General features: G+C 40.7%; 1 protein-coding gene across 8 annotated transcripts in view; it reads left to right on the top strand.

Moving 5' to 3' along the window:
* CCDC68 (coiled-coil domain containing 68) overlaps positions 1-19,534 on the top strand; it is a 66,663-nt gene that overhangs the window by 35,701 nt on the left and 11,428 nt on the right. For 4 of the 8 annotated variants that reach the window (XM_009192776.4, XM_031658844.1, XM_031658843.1 and 1 more), the window contains exons 9-12: positions 1,907-2,012; positions 3,253-3,336; positions 13,440-13,516; positions 15,871-18,314. In XM_009192776.4, coding sequence (XP_009191040.2) covers positions 1,907-2,012; positions 3,253-3,336; positions 13,440-13,516; positions 15,871-15,928 — 325 coding nt within the window. In that variant the 3' untranslated portion in view covers positions 15,929-18,314. Of the gene's footprint in view, positions 1-1,906; positions 2,013-3,252; positions 3,337-13,439; positions 13,517-15,870; positions 18,315-19,534 lie in introns of those variants that run through there. The other 4 variants (XM_021930134.2, XM_021930132.2, XM_021930133.2 and 1 more) reach the window with 4 other exon arrangements.

Genomic DNA, 19,534 nt, shown 5'->3' with positions numbered 1-19,534 from the left:
GGCTACTGTTAAATCTGTCACCTAGGTAGCAAGGCATAGTATTCAGTAGGTAGTTTTTCAACCCTTTCTCCTCCATTCTTTCCACCTGTAGTTGTCCACAGCATCTATTGTTTCCTTCTTTAAGTTTGTGTTTACCCAGTGTTTAGCTCCCACTTATAAGTGGAATTGTGCAGTATTTGATTTTCTTTTTATGCCTTAATTCACTTAGGATGATGACCTTCAGTTGCATCCACGTTGCTGCAAAAGACACAATTTCATTCTTTTTTATGGCTGCAAAGTATTCCAGGGTGTATATGTAACACATTTTCTGTATTGAATCCACTGTTGATAGGCACCTAGGTTGTTTATATGTCTTTGCTCTCATGAATACTGCTGTGATGGACATACGAGTATACGTATCTTTTTGGTAGAATGATTGCGTTTCCTTTGGGTATATACCCAGCAATGGGATTGCTGGGTTGACTGGTAGTTCTGTTTTTACCCCTTTGAGAAATGTCCAAACTGCTTTCCAAAGTGGCTGAACTAATTTACATTCCCACCAACCGTGTAAAAGCATTCTCTTTTCTCTGCATCCTGGCCAACATCTGTTATTTTTTTACTTTTTAATAATAGCCATTATGACTGCTGTGAGATGGTATCTCATAGTGGTTTAGATGTGCATTTCTCTGAAACAATGTTTTAGTCCATTATATGAAACAAAATGGAAACTGATAACTCCTTTTTTAAATTAGAACATGCTATATAGTATCTTATGAATTTCCACCATCTTTGTGATACACCTAGAGGCTGAGGCAGGTGGATCACCTGAGGTCAGGAGTTGAAGACCAGCCTGGCCAAAATGGTGAAACTCTGTCTCTACTAAAAATACAAAAATTAGCCAGGTGTGGTGGCACATGGTTGTAGTCCCAGCTGTGAGAATCGCTAGAGCCCAGAGGTGGTGGTTGTGGTGAGCCAAGATCACCTCACTACACTCCAGCCTGGGTGACAGAGTAAGACTCTGTCTGAAAAAAAAACAAACCACCACCACCACTAACAACAACAACAAATGAAAAAAGGAAACAGAATTGGGATGACACTGGATAAGAGCAAAGGCCAAGTGACTTCTCTGAGGTCACAATGCTTCTAAGCTTGGTAGTGTTGTCACAATGTATGTGGCTTCATAACTCTAATAATAGTAGCAAGTAGAGAAATAGCCAAAACAGTATAACCAATTCCAGTTACCTGAATGGAGCTTTGGGAAAGTATAAATAATCTAAGTTCAAAATTGACTTTTTTTTTCCCATAATGGTTGATGTGGACTCAAAAATATTTGCTGGAATTTAATTTCTTCCTTTCTTCTCTTTTTTTTTCCCCCTTTCCCTATGGACCAATAGTAGAATTACCAAAAGTAGGAAGCCAAAAAATAAAAAATAAAAAAAGACAATCACAGACAATCCACAACATATGCTAAGCCCAAATCATTAGAAATTGGTTTCTTATAAATATATTAATAGATAAAATCTCGCTTTCTGCTCCCATGTTCTGACTCTGCTATTGCCATGCAATTGTCTGTGAAGTTTGACGGGTGCCAGGTCTGTGGGTGCTCAGGCAAGGCAATTTAGCATATAAGTGCTTTATCATACTGAATACAACTTGATTCCACTACCTGCTAGAAGAGTCACAGATGGTCAGAAAGGAACTTTTGACATGAATTGATATTCTCATTCAAGTCAAATCCAAACAAATCAGAGCCCACTTCATAGCTATTTATCTTCAGTGTGTCCTGTGTGGCATAATGGAGCCCTGGGGTCTTACCCACCTGATCCCCAGTAGTAATGTGGTGTGGAGGAGGGCTAGCAGTAAGGGCAAGCTATGGAACGTGTGAGCCAATCATTTTCTCTTGCTCTTTTTTCCTTTGTATTCCCAGTTGCCAGGATCTTCAGAGGGAGATTTCCATTCTCCAGGAGCAGATCTCTCATCTGCAGTTTGTGATTCAGTCCCAACATCAGAACCTGCGCAGTGTCATCCAGAAGGTCAGTTTAATCAAGTGTATTTATCTGGTAAACAATATGTTTATGGTGTGGAGCCCAAATATGAGTGGCTTGACTGGACTTTCGAAGCAATGAGATTTCTCTTCCTACTGACATATCCTTTTTTGTTTCTCATGCAATATGGCTCTGTTTCCAATGACCTCTCTTGTTTGTAACACCAACACCTGTAATACTGTCAATGAAGATAGCTTGGAAAATTATATGTAACTATTTTTTAGATGTTTCGGTGATTTTCTAAAAGTATTCTGAGCCAAATAATGTACACTGGTCTTTAGACAATTTCACAGGTCAGGAGATTCAGCCCTTCCTTGAGCATGAAATGATCTATTTTCATAACCTCATAATTTATTTAGGAGATGATTTAGGGTACCGGTGTAGCCTGGCCCTTCTTCTCTGGGAGCAGCCTGACAGGTGGCAAAGTAGAGGCAACTGTGGTAGCAGCCAGCTAGATGGTGGAGTGTGTATTTAAAATCTACTTCAAGATATGCATTGATCTGGTTTTGGGGGTCTGTTTTAAAATTTAAAATCAGACTTCTATTCAATTACTTTACTACCAAATAGAAGTCCTCCCAAATAACTCCAGAGCCTTCGTGACACAGATACAGCATTTGTGCTTGCTTGGTTATGACCTCACTAAAAGGTCAGATAATTGAGTAGTGGAATTTGAGAGCCAGGAGGGACTTTGGGCGCACCCCACACCCTCTTTTTATAGAGCAGTTTAATGACAGCTAGTCGTGCCAAAGTTGGTCTTAGAATCCATGTGTCCCCTCTCTTCTTTCACCGCTTTGAATCTCGTCACCCCACCTCCTGACTCCACATTGCCTCTTGGCAAAGCAGGTTCGCCTTATTATGCTGCTGCTTAACAAATCTCTACCGCAGGGAGCCTCTGCACACCAGGCAGTGGCCTTGCATCCTGTCCACCAGCAGCTGCATCTGCAGGATGAGAACATCAAGTTGCTGAGACGCAGAAGGGCGGCCAGTTGCTGCTTTCATAGGATGCACTCCTGCTGAACTTGGTTTAAACAGGTTATCCAAAGATTAAAGTGAATCACGGCACCAGCTGAGGGCTTTCAGCCCCAGGTGTCAATTTGGCCTGCTACTTTCTGTTGCCTGCTGAGTCTGCTAACGTCTTTTGACTTCAGAAATCCATACAATTTCTGACTTAAGTAACTATTTCCTGTGGTCTGACAAGGTTTTTCCTATTGTGTTTTCTAATTATTAGGTGGAAGGATTAAAAAATAATTTAAAAGAACAAGACAAAAGAATTGAAAATCTCAAAGAAAAGGTTAACATACTTGAAGCCCAGGTAAGGAGGGAACCTATCTTACATTTTGTTGTGAAGGTGTTAGTGTGCATGTGTGTGTGTGTATGTATCTGTGCGTGCAAGGGTATCAGTATCAGTGAGCCTGTGTATGAAAGTATGCAATTGTATGCCTGTATAACACTACTAGTATTTCTGTTTGGGAGCGGGCGTGTGAGTGTCTGTGTGATTGTGTGTGCTTTGTCTGTCTATGTCTAAGTGTATGTGCGTGTGTCTCTGTGTGTATCCAAGTGTCATTTTGTGAGTCTGTGCATATTCTATGCATAAGAAATTAGCGCTATGGAAAAAAGGATGGACAATTTAATGATTGTTAAATTATGAAGTGTTTAAAAGATTGTATTATGTTATTAAATTATTAGCATTATTAATGTTAAATATTAAATAAATATTATTAAATTATTATTAAAAGTTCATTCAGATTTTCCAGAATATTCGCTGTAATGGAGAGACAGATGATAACCTCTCTTGATATGGGCTCGAATCAGAGGCTTGCTCAAGTACACTCTTGTGTAAATTTCACTCTAGTCAGATGGCCAGGCTTCCTGTCTCCTGCCTTTGTTCCTACACATAATCCTTTCCTGGCTTGAGATATCCTCTTTCCTCCTTTCCTCATTCGTATCCATCCTGGCCTCCCAGCGTTGCCTCCAGGATTACCTGCTTCTAGAAGCCTGTTATAATTGTCTTGCTTTTCAGTGTTTTAAAACTGAGCACAATATATCCTAATGTCCTGGGATGAGACATGCTTTTCTTCCCTCCCACTCACTCCCCCTTTCCTCAGGACCCCTGTATTAGTCTGTTCTCAGGCTGCTAATAAAGACATACCCAAGACTGGGTAACTTATAAAGAAAAAGAGGTTTAGTGGACTCACAGTTCCACATGGCTGGGGAGTCTTCACAATCATGGCATGGCGGAAGGTGGAAGCCATGGCTTGCGTAGCAGCAGGCAAGAGAAGTGTCAGTAGGGGAAATGCCAGATGCTTATAAAACCATCAGATCTTGTGAGAACTCACTCACTATCATGAGAACAGTATGGGGGAAACTGCCGCCGTGATTCAATGATCTCCACCTGGCCCTGCCCTTGACACGTGAGGATTATTACAATTCAAGGTGAGATTTGGGTGAGGACACAGAGCCAAACCATATCAATCCCTTTGCTGGCACTCAGCTGCTGTCCTCGGCTGGCGATGCCGCTGCCTTGCAGGAAGTGCAGTGAAGTCCCTGCCAAGGTTGGAGTTCCTCTGAAGACCCCACAGCACTTCAACCTCACTCCATTTCTTGCCGTGTCTCTGCTTCTGTCTCTGTCAAATGGCTCATCACCCACTGCCTGGAGCTGGGCACCTGTTCTACTCCATCCCTCAGTATTTTGATTTTCTGCTAATTGTCACCTGCCAATGTTAATGTTGCCCAGTCCTGTGGACTGTGGAGATGTTCTGACTTCCCACTGGAGGCCTTATCATCTTTTGGAACTGTTCCTTCCACTACCATGTTCTTTCCGCTTTCCCCAAACAGAAGATAATCCTAATAATAGTTTTTTACATGTTAATTTTTGTAGCCTCATTTTCCATTTCTACCTTCCCAGCAGACAACTGTTCTCTTTTGGTTTTGAGGATAGACCTCACTGAAGCTCACACTCTCCTTAGACTCTCGCCCTCTTCAGGCTGTATGGGACTGATTAACACACTGCTCTCAGCTCTGTGCAGCTAAAAATGCCTTGATTGTGGAATAATTGGCTCAAAACTAGTGTTCACTCAAGTGCCCAGTAATAGCTGGCTAATTTATATCAGCGGACCTTCAGATTATGTGATTCATGTCACAGTGAAGCCTCCATGTATGAAATGTTCTCTAAAGACATTTCTTCACAGCCTTTCTTAGTGGCTTTTTGGCAAATGTTACTTGATAAAATATTTTTTCTTATATTATTACATATAGCAATATATTATATATTTCATATATATATATATTTTTAAACAGGGTCTCACTCTGTCACTTAGGCTGGAGTGCAGTGGCATGATCTCGGCTCACAGCAACTTCTGCCTCCTAGGTTCAAGCGATTCTCCTACCTCAGCCTCCCGAGTAGCTGGGATTACAGGTGCACACCCATGTCACCTGGCTAATTTTTGTATTTTTAGGGGAGATGGGTTTACACCACGTTGGCCAGGCTGGTCTCAAACTCCTGACCTCAAGCGATCTGCCCACCTTGGCCTCCCAAGGTGCTGGGATTACAGACATGAGCCACCATGCCTGGCCTATTTCTTGTATTTTTTATGTAACTAACATTCATTTATTCCATATAAGTTGGGACATAATGGATAAGCAACTAGAACAAGAAAATCACTGATAAAAGTACCATCCCTGGATACTAAATCAGCATAGTTGGGTATATCTATGTTTTGTGGGAATCTATGTGCCTGTTATATACCTGTGTGTACATACTAACTATAGAATATATATGGCACTGCACTGTGCCTATTGAATTTTCATTTTTAAACTTTCATTCATTTTATTCATTTTTCCACATCACTAATTATGTAATTACTTCTACACTTAATTATTGAGTGGCTACTACGATATAGGCACTAAATTCTGGAAAACAATGTTGAACAAAATAGACATGAGTCCTGCTCCCTGGAACTTACTGGCTAGTGAGTGAATTTGAAAGGCCTCTTTATTCTGGACTAAATTCTTATTGAAACTGTTCCAACAGCGAATCAGCCTATTTTGACTCCAATAGCTTACTGCTTTAATTATTGTACATCTGTAATATGTTTTATGGAGAGGTTGTTTTAGGGTTGGCATCATTCTCAGATCTTTCACTTCATATGGTTCTGGGCTCTGCTCGTATCTAATTAAGTGCCCATTCTTGTCACAAAGTCAAGGTGTCAGTGGTACTACTGCTTCTAATTCAATTGTGTGTTCTTTAGTTATGCCTATTTATTTATATTGTTCCCAATGAGGATTTTATCTTCCTAAATAAACTGACAACTTAACCCAGATACTGTACATTATCCAGTTGGCCTGTTGGTTAAACACTTAGACAAGGAAGATGTATTTGTTTCCATTGTACTCTGTTTGTATATTCCAAAAGTTAGCAAATAATTACTGACTATTCAGCAATTATGCCACAGAAATAGATGTGTGTCCCTCTCCTTTCATGGAAACTTCTTGGTTTGTGGCAGACTCTCTACAGTAATGCGACAGAACCTCTCAGTGTTATCTTAGATTCTCTGTATGTAGCTCAACCCAAGCCAGTGTTTTCTTTTTTCTTTTCTTTTCTTTTTTTTTTTTTTTTGAGACAGAGTCTCACTTTGTCACCCAGGCTGGAGTGCAGTGGCATGATCTCATAATCTCAGCTCACTGCAGCCTCCGCCTCCCGGGTTCAAGCAATTCTCCTACCTCACACTCCCAAATAGATGGGATTACAAGTGCCCACCACCACGCCTGACTAATTTTTGTTTTTAGTGAAGACAAGGTTTCACCATGTTGGCCAGGCTGGTCTAGAACTCCTGACCTCAGGTGATCCGCTTGTCTTGGCCTCCCATGGTGCTGGGATTATAGGTGTGAGCCATTGTGCCCAGACTCAAGCCAGTGTTTTCTAACACTTGTATAAAAAAAGGCTTCCAATAATAACAGTATCTGAGGAGTGACTTTATGTTCTCAATATTTATTTTCTTCAATAGGTAAATCTTTCCTTCACAGCAATGGATGTTATTTGCCCATCTGAGCTTTAAAAAGTCCAAGCCATATTTACTTACTTATTCAACAGATTTTTTGTGTGTTTATGGTGTGTCAGGAAATGTTCTAAGTGCTGGGTGTATGGCCGTGAATGTGACAGATTGTCCCTGACTTCATCTTACTTATACTTTGAGGAAACAGACAATAAATACATAAACAAGCAAGTTTACAGCTTGCTCAGGAAGGGCCAAGTTCTCTGAGGACAAGTGGAAGAGTGTGGGGAGTCATAGAGCAACAGGGATTAGGGAGGGCATCTCTGAGCACGTGATGTTGGACCAGGTATCCAAATACCTAAATACAGTGACTTTGAGCCATAGTGATTCCATTTATTTTATTTTATTTTTATTTTGTTATATGTTTTTTAGGGACAGGGTCTCACTCTGTTGCCTAGGCTAGAGTGCCGTGGCGTGATCATGACTCACTACAGCCTCAACCTCCCAGGCTCAAGCAATCCTCCCACCTCAGCCTTCTGTGTAGTTGAGAATACAGGCGCACACCACCATGCCTGGCTAATTTAAAAAAAAAAAAAAATTGTAGAGACAGAGTTTTACTGTGTTGCCAGGGCTAGTTTCAAACTCCTGGGCTCAAGTGATCCTCCTGCCTTGGCCTCCCAAAGTGCTGGGATTACAAGTGTGAACCACTTCACCCAGCCTCATAGTGAATACATTTCTATCCTATTCCTGGTGAATGGCTTGTTATAAAGCTTTTAAACTAGAATAAAATGTGCAGGGGTACACTGTCTTGCACTGCAAATTTAAGGCCACTGCCCATTTTGGAATTCCTGAAATAACAGAAGGGACTTATTCAGTTTATGAAAAATGATCATCAGAGCTTGAACAACCCTTTAAACACACCGACTTTTTAAACCATAAAGACAGCACCGCTTTCTCATTCATGCTAAAATCATTTGTCTCTGTTTAGTCATGCTACATATTTTGTTTTCTTTAATCCTCAAAGCTGCTCCAAGAGAGCTATTATTGACTACATTTTGCAAGTGACAAAACTGAGGGTCTGAGAAGTGAAGCAATTTGTTTAAAATCACTCAGGGAGCAGGTGGCAGAACCTGCATTTGAGTCTGCTTAACTTTGCAGCACATGCCTGCCCATCAATATCTGCCTATCTCTGTATCTGGGTGATATGGTTTGGCTGTGTCTTCACCCAAACCTCATCTTGAATTGTAGCTCCCATAATTCCCACGTGTTGTGGGAGGGACCTGGTGGGAGATCTTTGAATCCTGGGGATAGTTTCCTCCATACTGTTCTCGTGGTAGTGAATAAGTCTCATGAGATCTGATGGTTGTTTTAAGGAGAAACCCCTTTTGCTTGGTTCTCATTCTTTATTGCCTGCCTCCATGTAAGACGTGTCTTTGCATCTCCTTTCCCTTCTGGCCGTGATTATGAGGCTTCCCCAGCCATGTGGAACTGTGAGTCCATTAAACCTCTTTCCTTTATAAATTACCCAGTCTTGGGTACATCTTTATTAGCAGTGTCAGTACAGACTAATACACTGGGTGATTAAATGTATGTGTGTGTGTGTGTGTGTGTGTGTGTGCATACACTTGTTTGTGAAATATATATGTGTAGCCAATATATTTTTAAACACATGGTTACAACATTAAGTTTGCATAATCTTTTACATTGATTTTAGTCATTGTCACAGTTACTATATTAAATATTTTCTGTTTTACTTCTAGCTTTCAAGTAATGGAAATACATCCTTTTTTCTTGTGGTGGTCTTTCTATCCTAGCAGTTTTTTTCCCCTCTCTACAGGCAATAAAATTGACTCATAGAACCCTATCTTTTAAAAAATCTTTAATTCTTCTTAACCAGTTTTAAATATCACCAGAAAATTTCTGCTTAACTCTACCAAAATTATTTACTTTCTTTCTGTTTTTGCATATTTTTCATCATCTTAATTTACAGCTCTGACACTCGTCTTATAGTTATTGCATTTCTAGTTTCTTCACTAAGGACCTGCTCCTTGGGAAATGCATTTTCAGAAATTACTGTATTTTCTAAACTTTGAAGATTACCCTACTCTATATAAGCACCATCATCCTTAAAATTTAATTGTGGAGTGTGTTGCTAAAATATTAAGCATGCAAAAAATTATATTCTTTTTGAAAACTATTTCAATAAACTATCCTTAGATGGAACCATAATAATGGCAGGCATATTCTGGCCAGTGATTTGTAGTTTTTAAATAAAACTCATGCATATACTGTCCTAGTTAAAGGAAAAATCAGAAAAGTCTATGAATCAAGACTAAATGCCTAAATCTGGTAGATGAAACAAATCAGCACGGAATTTAAAATAAATTAAAGAGAGGCTAACATAATAACTCTTATGCTTTTGTATTATTTGGTACTGAATTGGTTGAGAAACTGGGAGTTTATTCTGGGGAAAACCTAAGTAGCTTATACCTAATTGACCAGTCACAGAATATTTTCATTTCAGTGGTGCTTGTCATCAAGAGACTGCATTTCAAATTGCTTTGTCAAGTGTAAAGTACTATAAAGAGGGACATTTTTCTAGGCACATGCTTGGCCTATAATATGTGCCTGCCCTTGTTTGGAGTGTATAATAGATTTATATTCATTATATGAGGAAATCTTCACCATCAATTGATCAAATCTGAAGTACACTTCCCGGGTGAAACTTAGCTTCACTCTTGAAATTTCACAGTGAAATGATGACTGCATGTGAAGATACTGGCTCCATCTTTGAGTTATTATTCATGATAAATGCTGGGAGCTAAGAAGGGGCATAGTCCAAGGCTGACTCTAAACCATTGACTTACTCCAAACCATCAGGTGGGATTTCAGAAAATACCTTGTAGGCTAGATGCAGTGGCTCTCACCTGTAATCTCAGCACTTTGGGAGGCTGAGGTGGGCAGATCACTTGAAGCCAGGAGTTCAAGAGTAGCCTGGCCAACATGGTGAAACCCTGTCTCTACTAAAAAAAAAATACAAAAATTGGCCGGGTGTGGTAGCACATGCCTGTAATCCTAGCTACTCGGGAGGCTGAGGCAGGAGAATCTCTTGAACCCAGGAGGTAGAGGTGGAGGTTGCAGTGAGCCATTGATGGCTGTAATGGGCCATCTGGAGGGGTTATTGCCATTTCACTGGCTGCAGCAGGGAGGCGTGGCAAGGGCTGCATTCTCTTTGGAGCCCACAAGAGCCCCATGCCTGCTGCGCACAGCTGCAGCTGCTTGAACTGTGGCTGCAGACTCAGGAGTCCCTGCACTCCTGCAGCCCTGGAAGGCCCCCTTTGCCCTTGCAGGCTCTGAAGTGCCTGCTCCCACTGCCTGGCTTCTCCCTGCTGTTGGCACCCTCCCCAGTCTTGGAGCAAAGTTGGGGCCAAGCCTGGGCACTGTCACAGCTCAGCCGGGTATGTGCATGTTTGGGTCAGCACTGACATGCCAACCCCCTTCTGCCTCAACCCCCTCTGGACTTTGGGCACCAATAAGCATGGGAAGGAAGCCAAGGGGGTGCTGAGGGCAGTTTGCTGCTGGCCTGAAGGTGCCCCTTGGCACAAACAGCCTAGGTGCTATGAACCACAGCAGAAGGCAGACAGGCTCCTGGGCAGAAGGGGGCAGGTCCCACCTTCAGGACAGGGAGGGTCTAAAGGCTGGAGGCCAGGCTGCCAGTCCTATGGACTGGAGTAAGAACTTGTGTTGCCTTTTCTGGGCCCACTCATGGATGCCCATGGAGGAATCAGCACATACTTCCTTCCCCTCGGAGGCCATAAAAGCCCCAGGCTTAGCCAGAGCTGGGCAGACATTGGGATGACCAGCTGCAAAGAGGAGCTACGCTCCTGGGCCTCCTCTCTGCTGAGACTCAAGCAGATATTGGGACAACCTGCCTGCAGAGAGGAGCCACTCACTCTAGGGCTTCCCCTCTGATGAGAGCCGCACAGACGATGGGGCAGTCAGCTGCAGAGAGGAGCTACCCTCTCTGTTGATAGCTGAACACTTGGGATTACTTGCCTAGCAGAGAGGAGCTACCTTCTCTGCTGGGAGCTGGACACTTGTCAGGACACCCTGGCTGTGGAAAGGAGCTGCCACCTGCAGGTTTCCTCTGAGCTGCTCAATAAACCTCCTCTTTGTCTTGGTCACCCTCCACTTGTCTGTGTACCTCATTCTTCCTGGTTGCTGGACAAGAACTCAGGACCCACTGGATGCCTGGGCTAAAAGAGCTATAACACAAACAGGGCTGAGACATGCCCCTTGCTCGCCATGTTGCTGGCAAAGAGAAGGAAAAAAGAGCTGTGGCCCTTTGGGCAGCCCAGACCTGGGAGCTCCCTGAGCCAGGGTTGTGACTCTCTTTGGGGCCTTGTGGTTCCTGGCATCTCCAAGCTTCTAGATGCCACTCTGTACCCCGGTGCCGGCTGTGGAAGCTGCTTGTGGTGCACCTGGTCTGGCTGCAGCCTCGCAGAGCCAGCACCCATGCCAGTGCCTGGCGCTGTGTGCCCCACTGCAGCAGCCGGCATGTTTGACTGTGCACAGTGGCTGGACCCCACGCTTGCTCAAACACCCCTCGCGATTTCACACCTGACTCGCCCTTGATAGGCCTGAGACCTAGGCCAGTAGCGTGCAGCCTGACAAACTGAGTGGACAAAATGATCCCAACGGACCCAAGTAAAACTTTGGCAAAGGCGCCGCTGGCCTCAAAGGTTTCCGGCCAGAAAAAATTACACCCTGTAACACTGAGATTGCACCACTGCACTCCAGCCTGGGTGACAGAGTGAGACCCTGTCTCAAAAAAAAAAAAAAAAAAAAAAGAAAAGAAAAGAAAAAGAAAAAGAAAAATACCTTTTAAACTGTAATTACATGACTCTCTACGTCTGTGTTCCTAGAAAGGGAAGGGAGCTGGTGTGCTGCTGTTCATCACCTGTCATCGTTCCACCCAGCTACCTTTTGGTCCCAGACACTTTTATATGGGTGTGTCCTTTAAAGACCCCTGACCCAACAGTGCAACCCACTGGCAACTCCGCATTGCTCATGATCCTTCACTGTTTTAAGTCTCACTTTCCAGATCTGGGAAGTGAAATTGCTTGCTTGACTATGTTGTAGAGAAAACACTGGCTCTGGACGGGAGGACACAGCTTGGCATTGAGCTCTGCATGAATAGGATGTGGGGCACTGGAAGTCTTTGGAATTCAATTTGTAGTTATAAAAATAGTACTTGAGGTTGAGCACGGTGGCTGACACCTACAATCCCAGCACTTTGGGAGGCTGAGACAGGTGGATCACTCAAGTCCAAGAGTTTAAGACCAGTGTGAGCAACATGGTGAAACCTGTCTCTACCAAAAATACAAAAATTAGCCAGGCATAGTGGCGCTTACCTGTGGCCCCAACTATTCGGGAGACTGACTGGGAGGCAGGTTGGAGCTCGGGAAGTGGAGGTTGAAGTGAGCTGAGATAGTGCCACTGTATCCAGCCTGGGTGACGGAGCCAGACAGTGCCTAAAAACAAATTTAAAAAGGCACTTGGACTAGAAAATCATAACCAACTGCCTTTACATCTTAAAATCTGTGCCAGGCACTAGTTGAGCACTTGACATATTTTTTATCTCATTTCAAATCTGTGAAGAAGGTGTTATTATTATTATATCTGTAATACAGTTGAGGAAATTAGACACAGAGAGGTTAAGTAACCTAAATGAGGTCACGTAACCAGTGAGTGACCGTGCTAGGATTTGTACGTGAGAACTTGTGCTCTAACCATTACTCCTGTTCTTAGCTGTTGCATGAACTTCCAGAATTATGAGAGTGATTCCAGATGTAAAATATTATGTTCATATGACACTTGTTTCTTCCAACAATTTACACAAAGTAGGCAGTACGTGTATCATTTACCGCTAATATAGATATGAAGAAACTAAGGCTTCATAAGAAAATTGAGGCTATAGAGGCCATGAACTTACATTAATAGTAAAGAGCAGATGGGACCTATTTTCATGGGGTTTATAATCAAGAGATTGCAAAAGGAAGACGAACACGTGATCGATATTATGGGTATCTTTAACAAGATTCCCTAAAAGTTCTTTTCATTTGTCTGTATTTTTAAAACTCTGTAAAATAAAATATAGATCCTTCAGCTGTTGAATTTCAGATGCTAAATCAGAATACTATATTTTAGTCACTTTGTAAATTATACATTTTCAGGGAGTATCTGCATCTTCAGAGATAATATTTAGTGACTTTCAGCTGTCTATTTTCTTTGTTCTATAGTATAACTGCAATAACAAACTTACTGCCAAGGAGTGAGGCAGGTGTTGGGTTGAATAGAAGCATTCAGGGTGTAGCTAATAAATGTGGTAGTTACTTGATGTCTGCATTTTTTTCAATTTTAGAATAAAGAACTAAAAACCCAGGTAGCACTTTCATCTGAAACTCCTAGGACAAAGGTATCTAAGGCTGTCTCTACAAGGTAAGGTCTTTGTCTTCTTCCACCCCGTCTTCACAACCTATATTGAACATGTTTGACATTCAACCCACTGAAGAAAGATTCCAGTATGTCACTAATTATGTAATCATTTGTTTACTGTCTGTCCCTCAGTTTCTATTCAGAACTGTGTTAATCTTGTTCATCATTTAATCCTCAAAGCCTAACGTAGAAATACTAAATAAATTAATGAACAAATTTAGATATCTCTTTTTTCTTCTTTGCCCCAAAACAAGCCCAATTTCAACTCCAACACCTAGACATTATAGATCATCTCCTTTATTGTCTTTCCTCTTCTGTTGCTCTATTTTTATGCCATTGATGGACATTTTAATCTTTAATTGTTGGCATTTATTGAAACTGCTATGTTGTCAACTCTAATAAATTATTAATATAAATATCACCAGGGCAAGAATAGTTCTTTTTAATTTCCTGCATTGCTAAGGACAAGGTTCTTCAACAACTATCTAATAATGAATGATTTCAAGTGATGATGACGACCTATTAAAGAAATTGAAATGATGGTTGAAACCAACTAAGTCATTTTTTTAAGTTAAATTTTTGTTGTGGTTGTTGGCAGAATCAGAATCTGGGCTCAAATCTCATTTCCACAAACCCCATGAAATTATCATTTAAAAGAAAACATAGTTTCTAATTACATGTATCATTTAAAAAGTGATTAAAAACTTCCTCTTCTAGCAACTTTTGAATTTCCCAAGCTAGTCTCTCTTGGGAAGAATCTCATTTTCTAAAACTCTCTTCAGCCCAGTGCCAGAGGTGGAAAAAATCAGACCCACTGTGATTAGCATCAGTCTAGGAATTCAGGAAGATTCTTCTTTCTCTTTAAAACTGTCTGAAACAGTATTTCATTTTACTAATGATGTACGTAATTAGAGACTAGAAATGAAACTATTAGGATTCAAGTCCTCTAAAATCTTTTGGCCTACAGATGCTTGGTATAAGCTTTTTGGCCACTAGCCCTGCAACTTCTAGGAAAGAAAAGAAATGGAGCCCCAGAGGTTTCCCAGGAGGAGATGAAATGCCTACATTTCAGAAACAGGGAGAGTGGAGTCACTTCAGTTGGGGAAGATGTGAAAGGTTTGGACTAGGAGAGCAAGCGTGACATTCCAAGGGAAGGAAGGATGGCTAATATTTTGCTGCCTTCCATCTGTACCATTCCCATTGGGGTGGTGAAGCACTATGGCCAATCATAGCTGCTTGGACCTGGAGGGAATGGGGCCAGAATGGAGCAGACACAGAAACAGCTGGTTATCTTCATATGGTAACTACTCTAGTATTGAATGCTGGCACTCTGGCTGGTATATAGGGGTCATGTTGTAGAGAATGACTTCTTTTGCCAACTCTTTAGCTACAGCTATTAATTAGCATTTAACTAATTAATAGTTAAAGGTTTACTGTTCTTTTTCTTCTCCCTGTGACTTGGGAAAGGCCAAATGGGGGAAATTTCCTAACTGCAGTGATGAAACGAGACTGAATGGCCCCTTTGTTCTGTGATTTTTGATAGAAATTCTTGTGTCAATGATATAAAGCAGCAGTCCCCGACCTTTTAGGCACCAGGGCCCAGTTTCATGGAAGACAATTTTTCCATGGACCAGGGTGGAGAGGATGGTTTTGGGGTGACTCCAGTGCATTACATTGATTTCTATTTTTATTACATTGTAATATATAATAAAATAATTATAAACTCACTGTAATGTAGAATCAGTGGGAGCCCTGAGCTTGTTTTCCTGCAACTGGCTGGTCCTATCCGGGAGTGAGACAGATATTCAGGCATTAGATTCTCATAAGAAGTGTGCAACCTAGATCCATCACATGCACAGTTCACAATGGGGTTCGCACACCTATGAGACTCTAATGCCATTGCTGATCTGACAGGAGTTGAGCTCAGGAGGTAATGTGAGCGATAGGGAGTGGCTGTAAATACAGATGAAGCTTTGCTCTCTTGCCCACTACTCACTTCCTGCTGTGTAGTCCCATGCCTAACAGGCCATAGAGTGGTACCAGTCCCTGGCCCAGGGGCTGGGCACCCCTGATATAAAGGCAGGACTCACATTTGCAGAATAAAATATGGCCCATTGCTTGCTTGAAAAATGTAAGTGGTAGTTTGGTTTTGTAAATCTGGCTTTACAAATATACAATGGAATTAACTCTAGAGAGAGATTTGAGTATAAAGATAACTGTTAAGACTGAAATTAGAAAATTATGTACACATAAAACTTATAGACAAATAGTATTGTGGTAGTTGAGTATGGTGGTCCAGCCATGATCACTAGAGTTTAACATTCTGCATTTTGATCATCATGTTGTCTTTTCTACAGTGAATTGAAGACCGAAGGTGTTTCCCCTTATTTAATGTTGATTAGGTTACGGAAATGAACTGGCTGGCTGAAGATCTGATTTAGAAAGACTGCGTGAGTCTTATTTATTCTCTGAAACACAGCACAAATTTCATGTTAAAATGGCACAATGCCATTATTTAAATGGAACTTATTATATACCAATGGCTTTGCAAGAAGATGACATTTCAGAAAATCAAACAAATATATATTTAACGGATGGACTCTTCAAAACTTACCAAGTAGGTGAAGAAACCAGGTGCCTTCCCGTGATGGAAGACGGAATCTGCTTTAAATTAAAAAAACACAAATCTGAATCTTGTTTTCAGATTTTTTTCTACAGGGACTGTTTTAAGGTTATCAACTCTGACTTTTTGATAGTGGTTTTTAAGAGTATACATAGAAGGGAGAGTATATATGTATGAATGAACATACATTTCCTGCATATATATGTATGAAGGGCATATATATGTATGAATGAGCATACATATTTGAAAACTGACTTTTGGATGATAAGAAAAATCTTACAGTGACATGAGTTCATCTCCTGATCCATTGTTTCTTGGAGAATTATACCCAACTGAATTACGGACAGGAGAAAGAGTGGATTCCTTTTAGCTAATTCCCCAACCCATATGCCCCTCTGAAGGTGAGAGTCATGGCTGCCTCACCACACGTCAGAGAATGACTGTTCTTCGGTAGTTCTGGGATTAAAAATTGGTTTCTAGAGGTAACCTGTACACATAAACACACAGGGATGCACATGGCGTCCTCTACCTTTGTGACTAACTTTCTTCTTGATATTTATTAATAGTATCTAAATAAAGTATGGGGGGGGTAGAAAAATAATGCTATTAGCCCATACTTCCATGAAAACATTTATTATAGGCTCAAAGGAATAATGACTGCTGTCTGTAGCTAGAAAGAATCTGAATTCATGAATTGGAATGATAGATCTCGTGTTTTTGTGAAAGTTTGCTTAAATTCTGATACATGCCTTCTTTGTAGGTGGAGTTTGTGATTGCAGTGAATAGACCAAATCTGACTTGCAGAAATGCAGACATACAGTCAGGAAAGAACAAACTTCAATTAAATGTATAATGAGAGACCTTGGTCCCCCTAAAGGATGAATTTCCTTTAGGCCTTTGATCTTCCCCTCTAGTGTGTAACTTTAAATATTTGCTCAGGAAAGATGCTGACGCTTTCATAGTGGAATGTGAAATATCAGTATTGTCTATAAAATATTTGAAGATATATAAAAATGAGATGATATAATGTATTTATAAATTTATCCAAGTACTGTAATCCTTGAATTGTTGTGTAACTGTATGTGAGTTTTATGCTTCATGGTATCTTTGAAAACATTTTTATTGCTTGCTTATTTTGAAGGTATATTTATCTGTTAACATTTAGGGCATAGTTACCCTATGCCGGGAACAAGACTAAGCACTTTACTTGCATTAATTCCTTTTATCTTCCCCAAAACCCTCAGAAACAGATCATATCATTTCTGTTTTACAGAGGAAGATACTGAGAGTGGTTGAGTAATTTGCCCAGCTGCTAACTGTGAAGCAAAAATTTGAGCCTTTTGACTTGGCTATTGATATTCATTCTACTTGCTCACATGGTGGTCTAAGAAATTTCCCAGCTATAGAAATCTCTCTGTTTTTGCCACTGTAATCAACACATAGCTTCCTGGATGTCTGCCTGTGTTATTTTGTGGATGACAGTAAGAAATAACAAATACTGATAAAATCAATATTTTGCTGAAATGAGTTGATCTTTCACCAGTTGGACTACCATTGTGAGAACTCAGTTGAGATAAACTTCCCTGCTAAAAATCTGTTTATCATACATTTATTATTTATGACTTTATGTCACATTGAAGAATTTCTTCGTGATACATTTTCAGGCACACTTGTAGGAAAATTAGGACCATGAATCCTGCTTTAAATATTTGCAGTGTAGTAAGAGAATCCGTCTTTTACTAGGAGACCAGATTCCTTTAATACCTCATTCATCATGCTGGATTGTAATAAATTTCAGATTTTGGAATGGGCTTATTTAACTGACCTAACAATCTTGATGATCTTAGAATAAGAAAAACTTATTCTAAGGTCAAAAGTGGAAAGACACTGCTGGTTTTTATTTTGATTTCACGATACTCATTTTTGAACATGGAAATACAGTGGTGAAACCACCTATGCAAAAATGATAACAGTGAGAAAATTATGACAGTGAAAGAGATCTGACCTAACTATCTATCTTGCCTCCAAACTGCCCTTGGTCATTCCTGAGTGTGGGCCAAGCTAACTTTGGGAGAAATTTACTTTATAGGTTAAATTATAGTAGCCCTTCCCAAAACTAAATGATTCTCCTGCCTCAGCCTCCCTAGTAGCTGGGATTACAGGCACTCACTACCATGCCCAGCTAATTTTCGTATCGTTAGTAGAGATGGGGTTTTGCCATATTGGCCAGGTTGGTCTCGAACTCCTGGCCTCAGGTGATCCAACTGCCTTGGCCTCCCAAAGTGCTGGAATCACAGGCATGAGCCACCACACCCAGCCCGCTTCTGCACTTCTGATGACCAGATGGCCCCACCTGGACAAGCAACTCCTCTGTGGCTCCCACCCAAAAGCGGACTTAGCGCAGGAGGACCATTTTCCGCACTCCTATGATTGCGTCCCTGACTAGTCAGCATTTCGCATTCCCCCAAGTCCCCTGCCCACCAAACTATACTTGAAAAACCCTAGCCTCTGAGTTTTCAGGGAGGCTGATTTGAGCCAGCTTTAGGTGCATTGAACTCTTTCTCTATTGCAACCCCCCTGCCATGATAAATTAGCTCTATGTAGGCAGAGGGCAAGATAAACACACTGGGCAGTTACAGTGGAACATACTACATATGAGACCTGTTCATGACATCTCCAGGCTCACTCTGGAAATCTTTGGATTTCCTGAGAATAAATAAGCCATTTCAGAGACCCCCAAAAGTCCGAATTCTTCAAATATAAATGTGTCTTTATAATACCATCAGCCTCATCATTTATGTGTCACATATGGATTGTTTCCTATATCCACTATCATAAAATTATCATTTGAAATGTTTTTTTTTTTTTTTGAAAAAAAAAAAAGCACTTCTCAGTGAGAAAGCAAGATTACAAGGGGGAATAATATTTATTCAGCTAAAAGAGTACTCCAGAGGAAATACGGGAAAACAAACACTAGTTCAGTTTTATTCTAAATAAATGTACTTCTAATTGTACTCTTGAATTTATTGGATAGCAAGGTCTGAGGTGGTTCTGAAATTCATACATGAAGTCAGGAAAAGAAAAGAAACTTAGTTCTACCATGATTACGTATGTTGTTACAAATTATCTTTATGAAATATTTAAACAATTGCTGTAGTATATCTTTCAAATAATTGCTTATAATATGCCTTACCATAAAGAAAATTGATGCTACATTGTGGAATTATTTGGTTTTATTTCTTTTTATATTAAAATTATGCATAAATAAATTAAGTAGTGTTTTGGGTTTTGTGGTGTTTTTTGTTTTCTGTTTTTTTGTTGTTGTTGTTGCTGTTGCTGTTATTGTTGTTGTTTTGAGACGGAGTTTTGCTCTCGTTGACCAGTCTGGAGTGCAAAGG

Source organism: Papio anubis, chromosome 19 (genome assembly GCF_008728515.1).
Source record: "Papio anubis isolate 15944 chromosome 19, Panubis1.0, whole genome shotgun sequence".
NCBI classification, from domain to species: domain Eukaryota; kingdom Metazoa; phylum Chordata; class Mammalia; order Primates; family Cercopithecidae; genus Papio; species Papio anubis.
This window is presented reverse-complemented; position numbering and strand designations above follow the sequence as displayed.